At 37.5% G+C, this 13,946-nt stretch overlaps 1 protein-coding gene across 8 annotated transcripts in view; it reads right to left on the bottom strand.

Moving 5' to 3' along the window:
* COL8A1 (collagen type VIII alpha 1 chain) overlaps nt 1-13,946 on the bottom strand; it is a 160,795-nt gene that overhangs the window by 5,586 nt on the left and 141,263 nt on the right. For all 8 annotated transcript variants that reach the window (XM_063602484.1, XM_063602487.1, XM_008975388.5 and 5 more), the window contains one exon: nt 2,601-2,931. In XM_063602484.1, the coding sequence (XP_063458554.1) occupies nt 2,601-2,928 (328 nt within the window). In that variant the 5' untranslated portion in view covers nt 2,929-2,931. The remainder of the gene's footprint in view (nt 1-2,600; nt 2,932-13,946) is intronic.

The raw sequence follows: 13,946 nt of genomic DNA, 5'->3' as shown, positions 1-13,946 counted from the left end.
TAAAACTTGGAGATATTATGGTGTGTTTATTATAGTGAATTTGGAAGATTCAAAGATGTATAAAGAAAAATCAAATTTGCCTATAAGCCCACTACTCAGAGATAACCACTTAACATGTGTATATATTTTCATCTCATTTGTTCTATGTGTGTGTGTGTGTGTGTGTGTATTTTAAACAATATTGGAGTTGTTATCCAAATTATAGTTGTATTTTATTTATGGGGTACAAAGTGATACTATGATTCATGAATACAATGTGGAATAATTAAATCAAGCTAAATATATCTATCACTTCAAATACTTATTTTTATCTCGTGAGAAATTTGAAATTTACTCTTTCAGTGATTTTGAAGTGTGTAATACATTATTATTAACTATACTCGCTATTCTATGCAATAGATATCCAAAAAACAACTTATTTCTCCTGCCTAACTGAGGCTTTAAACCTTTCATCATCATCTCTCCATTCTCTCCCTCCTATCCCACCCCAAGGCCTCTGGTAACCACCATTCTCCTCTGGGTTTCTATGAGTTTGATTGTTTTAGATTCCACATTTAAGAGAGAATATGCAGGATTTTTCTTCCTGTGCCTGGCAAAGTTTTTAAATATAATAATTTATGGCCAAGATATTTCCTCTTATGCTTAAATACAGTATGATGTGAAATATAAAAGGAAAGAATAGAGTTATTTTTTGTGTGGTTCAATAACATCTTTCCACATCTCTCCTTTAGAATTAGTAGATTTGCTTAATTTCTTGAATGTGCTGTGGGATTTCCTAAGCCTCAAATATTAGTTCATTAATTTAACAAATAATTTCTCATATACAAATCTGGCTTTTAAGTAGGACTGATGAATAAGATATTTTAGAATGATAAACAGTATGGATGAAGTCGAGAGCTTGACTTAGGAAAAAGAAGCTCTGCTTATCTTTCTGGTCTTGGCATGAGATTGTGACTGGGTCCCTTAAGCCGTCAGCATCTCTGCTTGCCTATCTGTACAGCAAGAATAAGAATAATACAGCCACACTACAAGATTAGAGAATAGATGTGAAAGGTGTCACCGTTTCTCAAATTGTTATTGAAATACACAGCACGTGCTGTTATAATGAACATGCTGTGCCTTTCAGATGAACACAACTCTGGATCTCCCATGCTGCTGGGACTAATGGATAACATGGAGAAATGAAATATATGGTCCCAATATCTTCTTGGCATAATACTTATGTCACTAGTAGCACCTTAATCCTGACCATTGTACTTTTCACTGAGCTACTATCAGAGAATAAAATACAAACAGAGAACTCATTTTAAGATGTGAGTATCCATCAGAGTAAGTACAAGAAGTGCCAAAGGCAAGGCAAGCCATTCAATAAATGAAGGAAAAGAAATGTCTGAGATAATATTCTAAGTATAATACTAGCTCCTAAAGAGAAGAAAGTCAGGAATACTTTCTTTACATGAATAGATATGATTATAGTACTATTCAGGCATGCTATTTCTAACCAGCGAATTGTGTAGTTACTGTATTGAGGAGTTATTTGGGGAAGAGTAGGAGAGATGAATCAGGAATCCCTGGTGTCTAGCACAGTGCCTGGAACACACTCTGTTCTTACTGAGGATTTGTTGAATGAGCAGTTGTAGCAACTCCAATTTCCTATGGTGCTTTAGCATTTACTCAGCACTTTACTTACTATGTATGTCACTGATTCTCTCAACAATCTTATTTTACAAATGAAGAAAAATAGGCTCCGAAAGGTCAAATGACTAGGTCTCTCTCATTTCTGGCATCCAGGCATCTAGGCTTCTAAGTTCCAAATCCAGTAGTTCTCCAGAGGTGGAGCTTCCTGCCATTGTAGGGACTAGTGGGACTGGCTCCACTTCCTCAAAGGTAATTGCTGCTCTGATGCAGCAAGTACTAGGTTTCTGAGAACTCCAGACAAACCAAATGAATTTATCGTCAAGTGTCTGTCACACTGAGGGGCATTTTGTTGGTGCTAAATAAATACGCCAAGAAAGCAACAAGAGAGATTTTCAGGTGTCATCCCTAGATGCAGTCTATACTCTTAGTTTCCTTCTGTTGATCTATTGATTGACATATGTAATTAGAGTAGTATTAAGAACACTTGCACCTGTCTAATACTTAGTTCGCAAAATGCTTTCCTGTGACTTTTCTTTTAACACAGCAGGTCCTTACAACATCGTTCTCTTAGTTCAGAAGACTGACTTGTCACCTTTCTTTTTTTTCCACTGCTTTAGCTCCCAGCATCTGGCCCAGAGCCTGACACAAATAGGTGCTCACTATAGATAGTTGCTGAATGTTTGAATAAATAAACAATAAGGGGATAGACTATTTGTGATTTAATATATTTTATTTCATCTGATGCTAGTTAAAATAATAAAGCAAAACATAAATGGTAGTCTTATCTGTGTCTTTAAGGCTTGAACTTTTCAAGAATATGGTTAGAACACAGTAGGCATTTTAAAAATGCCAGTAACAAATTCTAAAACTAAAGCTTCTAAAATTTATCTTCCCCCTCTGATCCCATAATTTAGAGATTTGGAAAGCTGTTGTTTTATAACAGCCTGGGAGTATGATGTTACCTTTGCCTTTCTTGGGTACGGCTTCCTTGCCCATTCTTGGCGCCGGTTGAATTTCCTTCATATATTGGGGTAGGTGTGGATACTCTTTGCCATACTGCAAGTGGGGCATCTCCTTGCCCATGACAAGGCCATCTTTGGCCAAAGGCATGTGAGGTACTTGCTGACCCAGGGGCTGGTATTGTGGAATTTGTGGTGGCATCTGAGGAGGAATTTGAGGTGGCAGCGGCTTGATCCCATAGTAGGCACCAGCCTGAATGAGCCTGATGGAACTCAGGGAAATGGTAAGCAGCACTCCCAGCAGCTGCAGAGGGCCAGGCAGCACAGCCATCACCTGTGGGAGGAACCAATGCACCAACTTGGTGAAACTCTGCAAGGCCAAGTGACTTGAGTTTATTTAGAGATAGAATGGGGAAAAAAAAGGGAAACAGTCTTTAACATCAGAACTTCATGATAGAAGGCAAATGAAAAGGAAAATGCTACCTTTCTATAGAAAACAAACAAACAGAAAATAGGGAATAGTGGAATTTGTCAAATAAAGGCAATTGGTAGGAACATAGACTATGGGAGAGACTACTGGTTGTCCCCCATATCGATTCTGCCTTTCTTGCCCTGTTTTCCCGTCTTCACCTGGGAATAGAGCAGCCCAGAATGAAGACATTTCAGCCAGGCAGGGCCATTTCAGCCATTCTTGCCAATTGTGTATAGTTGTCATGGGTGTACCTTCCAGGAAGAATCCTAAAAAGGAGTGGATATGTCTTCCCCTTCCTCCTTCCTTCTGGCTGGATTGCTGATATGTTACTGGAAACAGACCACACATCTTGGACCATGAGGCGAATGCAGTGCACAGAGAATGATAAAACGAGCTAGAATAAACCTCAGTCCTGGTTGAATACAAGATGCCATACCAATCCTTAAATCTGGACTTTGTTTACCCAAGAGAGAAGTGAAGTTCTATCTTCTTTAAGCCACTGTTAGTTTGGGCAGTCTACATTTGCATGAAACCTAATCCTAACAGAATATATTCTGATAAAAGGAGGCAAAACTGGTGACAAGTTAGGCTTTGTTAATAAGTGCCAAAATTATATTCTAAATGGAAACAGTTAATAATTTATAGGCTTTATGCTACAGTAGAGATTTTTCATCTGCCAGATGAGGGCTGCTTTGATGTAGTCACAAATAAATGTAAATGTAAAGAGCAAACAGGAACAAAGACTGCAGAAGTCTGAGTTGAAGAGAAAATGCTTCTTCATGTGACAGTATGAAATATTTTAAAAATCGCTATCATAATTATGCACCTTTATTTCTTGTATTAAAATACTATGAATTCATTAGTTTAGAAACTGGTTAATTGGACCATTAAAGTCTATCTTTGTCCTTTTGTGAAAGAAAGGAGTTTACGAAGCAAGAGTTGTATGAATAAGAGGGAGATGTTTAACTATTAATAAGAATACGCTGCTTCTAAGCCCATTAATAGCACTCTTTACAAATTGGCAGTAAACAGAATTAATATAAATGGGGCTTATCTGTTTATAAAAACCAGCTTGAAAAGACCTCTGTTTGGAAACGCCCTAGGCTTAAAACCAGACAGCCGAGAGAAGTGCATTGTTGGCAAATGCACACTAGAGGGCAAGTGTGATACACACTTAGGTCTGTTCAATATTCTGCCTGCCCACTCCCTGCCCTCTGTAGTTCTAACGCTGGGCATACACCAACTCCATGCTCACAATGTATAAAGGGGCTTAATGAAAATTTGAATCTTAAGGGACATGTCATCATAATGCTGGAGAGAGAGAGAGAGAAGTGGCAAATTTCTCACAATTTTTAATGTAAGTATCTTCTGGAAAACTTTGAAAAAACTTCTGTCTATAAATAATTCAATTTCCATCCTCTTGAGAGTTGTTTTCTTTGCTTTTGCCTTACTTAATTCTGGATCATAGTTTTCTACTTCTTAGAAAATGTGCGTTGATTTTGCAATATCCTATTCAAGGGTAATGCCAAGAGTGTATACAGGCTACAAAAGGATTGGTTAATAAAACACCTAATAAAATATTTAAAATGAATCCCTATCACAAAATTCAAGCTTTACAATTTTTCTAAATACACTAACTAATCATTTTTCCCCTGAAAAAATGAAGAAACAGTTGCTAGGCCCATTTTGGATTACTAAGATGAATATAATATGGCTGGTGGGCCTTACCATCAAGGAGTTTGTACCCTTAGTAGGGGTGACAGATGTGTAAACTGTTATTGAGTAGCAAAGGATATCTAGTAAAGAGTAAATTTTCCTCCTACTTCTGTTCTCCAGTATCTAAAATCCCTTATGTTTGAAGCAACAATTTTTCCTCATATTTTTCAGATAGTCTGTGGATATGCACATATCATATACATCCCTTTCAAACATAAATTGCAGTATACTATACACACTTCTATTTTTTCCTTTTTTCACTCAAAGATCAGTACTTATTTCTTGTCTAGTTATATGTATCTAAACAAATTTCTTTAAGTTCTTCATTTATTAAAATATGACTTGGATGTTCCCTTAAGTCTTTTCTAGCTCTAACATTCAATGTCTGTAAGACAGTTACTAGAGATCTGAAAGTGTTAATCCATACCAGAAATGTGTGGTAATATATGGTAATGTATAAGCTGGTACTTAATTCTACTTTTGGGGATGAATGAATTTAATTATGGAACCCCAGACTTGTGGTGAAGTCTTTAATAATAAGCTAGCATGTTTGGCCCTTCAGCCTTCCATCAATTCAGTGGATGTGTTGGATTATACTTCATAATCTTTAAACCAGGACAATCTAATGAAATACTGGAAAACTGGAAGGAGATGAAATGCCTGGAAGAATACCAGTTGAATTATTTCCTCTCATGGGCTCAGCATATCTGTCCTGTAAACCAGCTCTTTAGGTCTGCCTTCTGCCATTTCTCTGGCTCTTTATCTAAATAAACTTTGTTCAGTTTTAACGTGAATATTTATATAAGGGCCCTGGTTAGAATTTACTGCTTTACTTATTCCTACTAATTTTTCTCCTGTCCCTGAGGATATTTTTGGTGGTCAAAGTGGTATGGTGGTTCTCCCAAATCACTCAAAAGAACATCAAATTTGGGTAACTTTATACAAACACCTGGCAAGAAAGAAGGAGCCTTGGAATTTTTGCTGGGAAGAAATTGTGATAGTGGGTTTTCATGCCTCTCTTTCTGAGAATGTGGAACACAATAATATTGTGAGTTCTCCTTAATATTTTCTTTGATTTCTATTTGTTTGACAGCTGGTGTGTGTGTGTGTGGGTGTGTGTGTGTGGGTGGGTGTGTGTGTATTTGTGTTCTTGAACATAAGCATATCTAATGTGTGTGAACATTGAATCTTTGCCAGCCAGGCTGGCTTAGTGATGGGTGTCATGTCATATGACAAAAGCACTGTCAAAGAAGTCAAAAGACTTGTATTTAAGTTTTGGCTCTGCCATTCTTCATGCCTATGACCTTGGACAAGTCCTTTATCTTCACTAAGCCTCAGTTTTCTTACCTGTAAAATAGCAATTATAATCTCTGCCCATCCCTCAGAGCTGTTCAGGGGTACAAATGATGATATGAATTCTTCATAAGCCAAAAAGGACTATTCAGATTTAAGTTATTATTAATGGAGTGTGACCAGAAAGACAAATCAAAACCAACTAAAATGTCAAAGATTTTCAAAGAAAGATACTAGCAAAGTAAATGTGAGGTTAACTGCAATAATGATAACCTAACATGAATAAAACAGTAATGGCCATTAAAATGCACTTGTTAAAAATGATTTAGAAAAAGAACAGCTGAACCAAGGCAGTCATTCATTCATGTGTCAAGAATAACCAATCCTAGATATTTTGAACAGCCCTAAATGGCTTCCTATATTTGAGCAGGGCTGCAGAGAATTTCAGATTCCTCATATGACCTGTAATGTATATAACAGAATAATGTGATACGTATATTAACAGAATAATGTGATAGATATTTTAAATGCTCATCAGCATTCTATTTGTACGTTTATCCTCATTGGCTTACTATACAGAAGAATGTTTAAATATTTAATCTGTTGGTCCTTGCCTTGAATCCAACTTTCCCTTTCACATCGGCTAACACAGCATGTCTTTGTGTATGTATGTATGTCTCTGTTGTTTGTGCTGTGTATAAGCCTCTCTAATCAGCTCCTGGGCTGGTCCTCTGTGCCTCCTACTTGTACAAGATTTGTAGTCTCTTAAGACCCTCAAATTTGCCACCCTAAAGCAAGGGAAAGTCAGGCAGAATCCTCTTCCAGTGTTCACCAGAATTGCCTTCCTGGTTTTTCCATGCCTCTCAAAGAAAATTCTCTCTTGATTGCATTTCTCAGGGCAATTCATTCATTAGATATACCTATTGAACACCTACAAATTGTTAGGAAATGTTCTGAGTATTGGAGATACAGTGGTGAATTAGAGAGTGGAGGTATTATCTTATTGAACTCACAGTCTAGTGTGGAGAGACAGGTGGTAAATGTTAAAAATAAATTTTATAATTTGAGATTTGAGTGCTGTGAAAAAGCAATGGAGGTGTCTTAGTCATTAGGGCTGCTATAGCAAAATACCATAGGTTGAGTGGTTTATAAAGAACAGCAATTTCTCAGTGTTCATGAGGCTGGGAAGTTCAAGATCAAGGTGCCAGCAGATTGGGTGTCTAGTGAAGACCCACTTTCTGGTTCATAGATGACACCATTTTGCTGTATCCTTACACGATAAAAGGGGCAAGGGAGCTCTCTGGAGTCTCTTTTATAAGAGCACTAATTCTGTTCATGAGGACTTTGCACTCATGATCTAATCATCTCCCATAGGCCCCACCTCCTAATATCATCACTTTCGGAGGGGGGTTGTCATATTTTAACATATGAATTTGGGGACATAAACATTCAATGTATAGCAGCAGGGTAAAGGGTTCAATAATGACAGAGTGGAAGAGCTCCGATGTTTTGGAAAGAATGGTAGGGAACGACATCTGAGGAAGTAAATTTTGGATAGAGATGTGAAGATTGAGAGATGTATCTCTCTTAAGACAATGTATGGGGAAAAAAGGAAAGAGTCCTGTTTACTACAATGTTAGTTGAAGGTACCTTTCACTAATATAGACTCATTTCAAAAGTATGTTCTTCATCCATGCCTGACCTCATTTTGAATTCTTTATTTACGATATTCTTTTTTCCTGGAAGATAATTATTTTCCTTTTATTTCTCTGTAGATTTCAGTCCTACCATATAGTTTTCTCTGCTTGTCATAACAAAGTATCTCAGACTGGGTGGCTCAGTAGAAATTAATTTTCTCACAGTTCTAGAGACATTGAAGTCCAAGATCAAGATATTGGCAGAGTTGGATTCTGCTGGAGCCTCTCGCCTTGGCTTGTAGACGGCAGTCACCTCCCTGCGTCTTCACACAGTCTTTCTTCCATGTGTCTGTGTCCTAATTGCCTCTTCTTATTTACCAGCCACACTGGTCACCCTAGTGACCTCATTTTAACTTAATTTCCTCTTTAAAGACCCTATTTTCAAATATGCTTAAATTCTGAGGTACTTGAGGTTCAACATATGCATTCTGGGGGATGCAACTCAGCCCATAACACCTTCTTTCCTCCAGACCAGCTCTATTCCTGCCTCCTCTGTGAAGCCTTCCCCACCTTCTCCATCATTGTTATTCTCCTAAAGTTTAATACAAAGTCAAATGTAATTGTAACCAAGCTTATGTTTTTTTCTTGTTGTTTTTTGTCCGTTAGACTAAACATGATTGTAAGCTTTCTGAGGACAAGAATAATTTGACTTCTCAATATTTACTGATGGATCCTTATCATCAAAAGTCTTAGTGTGTTGATAGGGGCTTTCAAAAATACCTAATTCAGCTTCACTCCCCATTGAAAATTCTACCTACAGAGGTTGTTGATAGAAAGCCCTCGTATTTTTGACTTGGATATTAATAATGATGGGAACATTTAAAAAGCAGCTCAGTATTTTGTACAATTTTGTTGCTTTTTAAATTATCTAAACAACTTTTAGAGAGACTTACCTTTCTTGATTCACATATGGAGGTGCACATGCAGCTTACTATTCGTGGTGGAGGAAGGGAGGGCATGTTGAGAAAATGAATCCCAAAACTTGGTCATAACATAAAAGATGGGCACATGACCTTTTATTGTTGTGCTAAGATCATTTTAAATAAGCCCACCTTAGGGTCATCTGATCAAGGATATGTACCTTTGTTGCAAAATTGATTAGTATTAAGAGATATTAACGACTCTAACTATATTGATCTATGACCCTCAGGTAAGTAACTCAGCATTATCTCAACATTGTTTTTTATTTACTGGAAAAAAGTCCCAGGTACTGTGTAGTCATGAGGTGCATAATGATGCTTCAGTCAGCAAAGGACCATATTTATACTAGTGGTCCCATGAGAATATAATGGAGCTGAAAAATTCCTGTCGCCTAGTGAGGTCTTAGCCATCATAATGACTGTGGTGCAATGCATTATCTTTTCTATGTTTAGATATATTTGGATACACAAATACTTACCATTGTGTTACAGTTGCCTACAGCATTCAGTACAGTAACATGCTGTATAAGTTTGTAGCTTAGGATTAATAGGCTATGCCACGTAGCCTAGGTGTGTAGCAAGTGGTACCATCTAGGTTTGTGTAAGTACACTCCATGATGTTTGTACAATGACAAAATCAGTTAATGGTGCATCTCTCAGAACATATTCCTGTTGTTAAATGACACATAACTATACTTCAAATACTTTATATCATTAATCCCATATCCATTTCTTAGGTCTTTTTTGACATTACAGTTTCTAATTGATAATATCCCCATCCTATATTTATATGATTGATTATTTTACTGAAATTCAAGACCGTATACAGTTATTCCTGTTACATTCCTAGTCAAAAATTGAAAATTGTTATTTAATTACGTGTAGGAGCTGCCATCCAATATATTAGCTAACAAAGTTCCAGCTTCGTTTTACAAGGTACAGATCCATCTAACTGTACAGTCAGTTTTCTCCATCTTGTCTTCCAAATATCAAGGCCCTCCTTTTGCATGAAATAAGGAATTCTTCTGTTACATAAGACAAGCTCTTAGACAGGCTTTCTTACTCTTTGGTTTTCTGACTAGGAATACAAGCTTAAAGTATTCATTAAGTCACAAAGCCACTGGCAAGGTAAATATGCTGAGATGGAGCCTGATATAGTTTGGCTCTGTGGCCCCACCCAAATCTCATCTCAAATTGTAATCCCCATATGTCAAGGGAGGGACCTAGAGAGAGGTGATTGGATCATGGGAGTGGATTACCCTGTGCTATTCTCATGATAGTGAGTTCTCATGAGATCTGATGGTTTAAAAGTGTTTGGCAGATCCCCCCCAACCCCGCACCTTGCGCACGCGTGCTCTCTCTCTCCTGCTACCTTGTGAAGAAAGTTCTTGCTTCTCCTTCTCCTTGCATCATGATTATAAGTTTCTTGAGGCCTCCCCAGCCATGTGGAACTGTGAGTCAATTAAACCTCCTTTCTTTATAAATTACGCAGTCTCAGGTAGTTCTTTATAGCAGTGTGAAAATGGACTAATAGCCCAAATAAATAAGCCTGTCAGATTCTGGTCAATCAATCACATGGAGGCAGTGGGCAAGACCATCCAATGAACATTTACTGGTTTTGGTCAATCTGCTCATTTACATCTACTGGGATGGCTATAAATGTAAAACAGCCTAAATTATATGCTTCACTAACAAATTCTGAATTCTGTAAGTAAGAGCAGCCAATCATCCCCATGTACTAGCTATAGGCAGATAATGACCTCATGGGACCAACAAAACTTGAGAAGTCAATTAGGTTGTGCCCCCAGCTCTAGAAATGAACCACACACATAATGCCTCTGAAATGAGTGGCCAACCACCACATTCCAAAGGTTCTCCAGAGGAGATTTTACAACATTCCCTAGTAACCAATTGTAGGATTTCACATTAGATTTCCTAATATCTAATCCGAATCTCTTCTGCCGAACTGTAAGCTCATTGCCTTTTTTCCACTCTCAAAGGAGTTGGGAAACATCTGGAGAATATTTTTCTTAAAATAATAGCTCATGTATTTGAAGTTTGCAATTAATTTTTTTTTTTGTTTCTCTAACTGGAATAGTGTCAGCTGCTAAACAGTTTATAAAACACTTGGGAAAACCCCTAAAAAAGAAATTCTAAAGTAGAATATATATTTTTTCTTTCCTTAATATGAAAGCATCATTGCTTTCAGAGCAGAAAATACCTAAGTTTTAGTTCAGACCCAAGTAAGTCACCTATCCTGACTAGGCATTAGTTCCCTCATTTGCAGAATGAGAACATTAGCTATATGACTTTGAGGTCCCTTCTACTTCTAAAGTTTTTTGTAATTGTGAATGTGAAGAACATATCCATACTTACAAATAAATAATATCAGGGGCCGGGTGCGGTGGCTCACACTGGTAATCCTAGCACTTTGAGAGGCTGAGGCTGGCGGATCACCTGAGGTCAGGTGTTCGAGACCAGCCAGGCCAACATGGCAAAACCCTGTCTCTACTAAAAATACAAAAATTAGCTGGGCAGGGTGGCACATGCCTGTAATCCCAGCTACTCGGGAGGCTGAGGCAGGAGAATTGCTTGAACCCAGGAGGTGGAGGTTGCAGTGAGCTGAGATGATGCCACTGCACTCCGTCCTGGGCAACAGAGCGAGACTCCATCTCAAACATAAATAAATAAATAATAATAATAATTTTAGGAACTTAGGTGCTCAAGCCTTTGTATGTCAGAAAGTTAGATCAATCTCATACTTGCAGTTACTTTTCAATATTACACTCTCCCTTCTTACAGTTGGCGATGGAATAATGATGGAGACTTTGTACACCCCCTAACCCCCTTAAATATTCCTCTGGTCAAATAAGATATACTTGTCCAGAAACCAAAGAAAGAAATAAGAAACGTGGTTTAGGGACAATAATGATAATAATCCATGGCTTTTTTTTCTTACCACATTCAAAGGTTGAATACAAATGTGAAGCTTACTGAGAAACCTTTAAAAAGTGGCTATAAAAGATAAAAACTTCATACAATGTGTGTGCTCAAAAATTCCTGCAGTCATTCAGCAAATATTGATGTAGGCTTCCAGTCATAAGAATGACAAGTACAAAGTATGCACATTGGAAAGGGGAAATGGGTGGTTAATGAGTGTGACATAGTCACGTTTTAGGAGCAACAACAATTTTGTAAGAAAAATGGAAGATCTAAAATCCAGAGGCAGCTCTACAGTAAAGTAGGGCATTGGTAGGGCTCTGCAAGAATAAGGTCCTTGCCATTCTGTGGACCTGGCGATACACAGCAAGGTGAGTTCCTTCTTAGTATGGCTCTAGAAGGACTGCAGAACACTGTTACATGAACAGCTTTCTGTTCATGCGCTAGTACATGCACTAGTACAGTTTGTGTAACCAACACAATGTAAAATAAGTGTTTTAAGGCCTTTTGCAAGGGAGAGATGTGGGGAAATTTCATCTAATGTAATCCATTAAAGTGGACATCGTAAAAATGTTTATTTAGAGCACACAACTATAATGTATTACATAAAATATAAATTTTATAGTACATTTCTTGGGGATCCAATTGTTGAAGTTTTGTTTAGCTAAGGTTATTTTGAATCATATAACCCTAAATGACTTGATATTAAAAGTTAAGCCAAAGTTAAGTTTCTATCTTACATGGGGAGAATATTAAATCATATCAATAGCACTTGGAAAATAAAAATAATTAATCAATGTTTTCTAAAATTGGTTCCTCCTACCCCCTCACCCACCACCACACACAAAGACACCATTCAGTCAGAATGGCAATCCTACTAAAGTTGCAATATTTAGTCCTGACAATTTCTGAATTATAAAAGAACTAAAACATCTTGACAATTTCTTGGTCAGTGAAAATGTGGATTTGTTCTTTCCTTGGTGCATGGTTCAGGAGTAGCAGAAATCATTCCACAGGACTGTTCCCAACAATGAATTTAAACTGAAAAACATTTAGTTCTAAACCTGGGGCTAAGCCTAAAATACTCAATTGTGATAAATTGTCAGCCACAGAGAGGGCAGCCTCTAAAATCCACCACTTTTCAACCACAGCCCCATCTAGATAATTAGCCTGCGTGGTAACATCCTGCCCTTTGAACAAAGGCAAAGCTCGGAGAGCAACCAAACCACAGCTATCTTGGTATTGGAAGTTCCATTTATTTAAGGGGTGGAATTTATTTTGAGGGATAGAGAGATGGATGTGGTGTCTGGGAGGAAAAATCATAAGGTTTTCACAGTTAATCCACTGAACATTTTTCAAAGAAAAATGGAAGTGGAGAAAGGAAAGGGCAGAGTATTATGTAACAGATGCCAGGTCTTCAGGATATATCAGTTAAGGAGGCTGAGAGTGTAAAGGACTTTTCTTTTTATGAGCAAAACTCATTACAAGGCACCAGAACTTACAAGAACATATGGAATTTCGTTGATAAACATGGATCACAAATGTTATTTCTTAGGACTTAGAGTGTGAGTAGGGCACTGAGCTGGAGATGGGACACTCAGAGTCCTCTCTGTAAACTTCTCTATCATGATATCCTTGTAAACCTTTCGGGGCCTCCTTTACTAAACTGTAAAATGAAGGGAGTGAATTAGATGGGGTTTGGGGGTTGTAGAAGACCAGTGCCTAGAGGAAGTAGTGAGGGGCATGAATGAGTCCAGCTGGCTGACTAGAGTTTGTGATGAAGTTAGCAAGAGCAGAAAGTATGAGCTAAATTGCCTGAATTAAATCCTGATTCCATCACTTATTAGCTGTGTAATCTTAAGCAAGTTACTTAACCTGTCTGTGCCTTGGTTTCTTTTTGATAAATTGCTGCTGATGATAACATTATCTGTCTTATGAGGTTGTTGAGAAGATTAAGGGAATTAATACAATAAAGTGCTTACAACAGTGTCTAATATAGTAAGCACTTTATAAGTGTTAGCTATTATTTAAATTAAAAAAAGAAAACAGGGGTGGTGGTGGAGGAGGAGCAGTGGTAATAATAGATGGGATCTTGAGCACACGTTCCATGACACTTTGCTTCACTGCAGTCTCATCTTGAAGAATTTGTAAGGTAATGTTTTTGTTTTCACACTGCTCCAGACCTGTTTCGAAAACTAGGCTGACCAATTGTCCCCTGGCTCAATGTTCTTGAGATCGATGATAACTTTTACTCATTTTCAGGATGCTTGTAAGATTCTATTTATATCTATGTTAAAGGTCTTAGGCTTAG

This window comes from Pan paniscus, chromosome 2, assembly GCF_029289425.2.
Source record: "Pan paniscus chromosome 2, NHGRI_mPanPan1-v2.0_pri, whole genome shotgun sequence".
Lineage (NCBI taxonomy): Eukaryota > Metazoa > Chordata > Mammalia > Primates > Hominidae > Pan > Pan paniscus.
The sequence above is the reverse complement of the archived record's forward strand: the minus strand, read 5'-3'. Positions and strand labels throughout refer to the sequence as shown.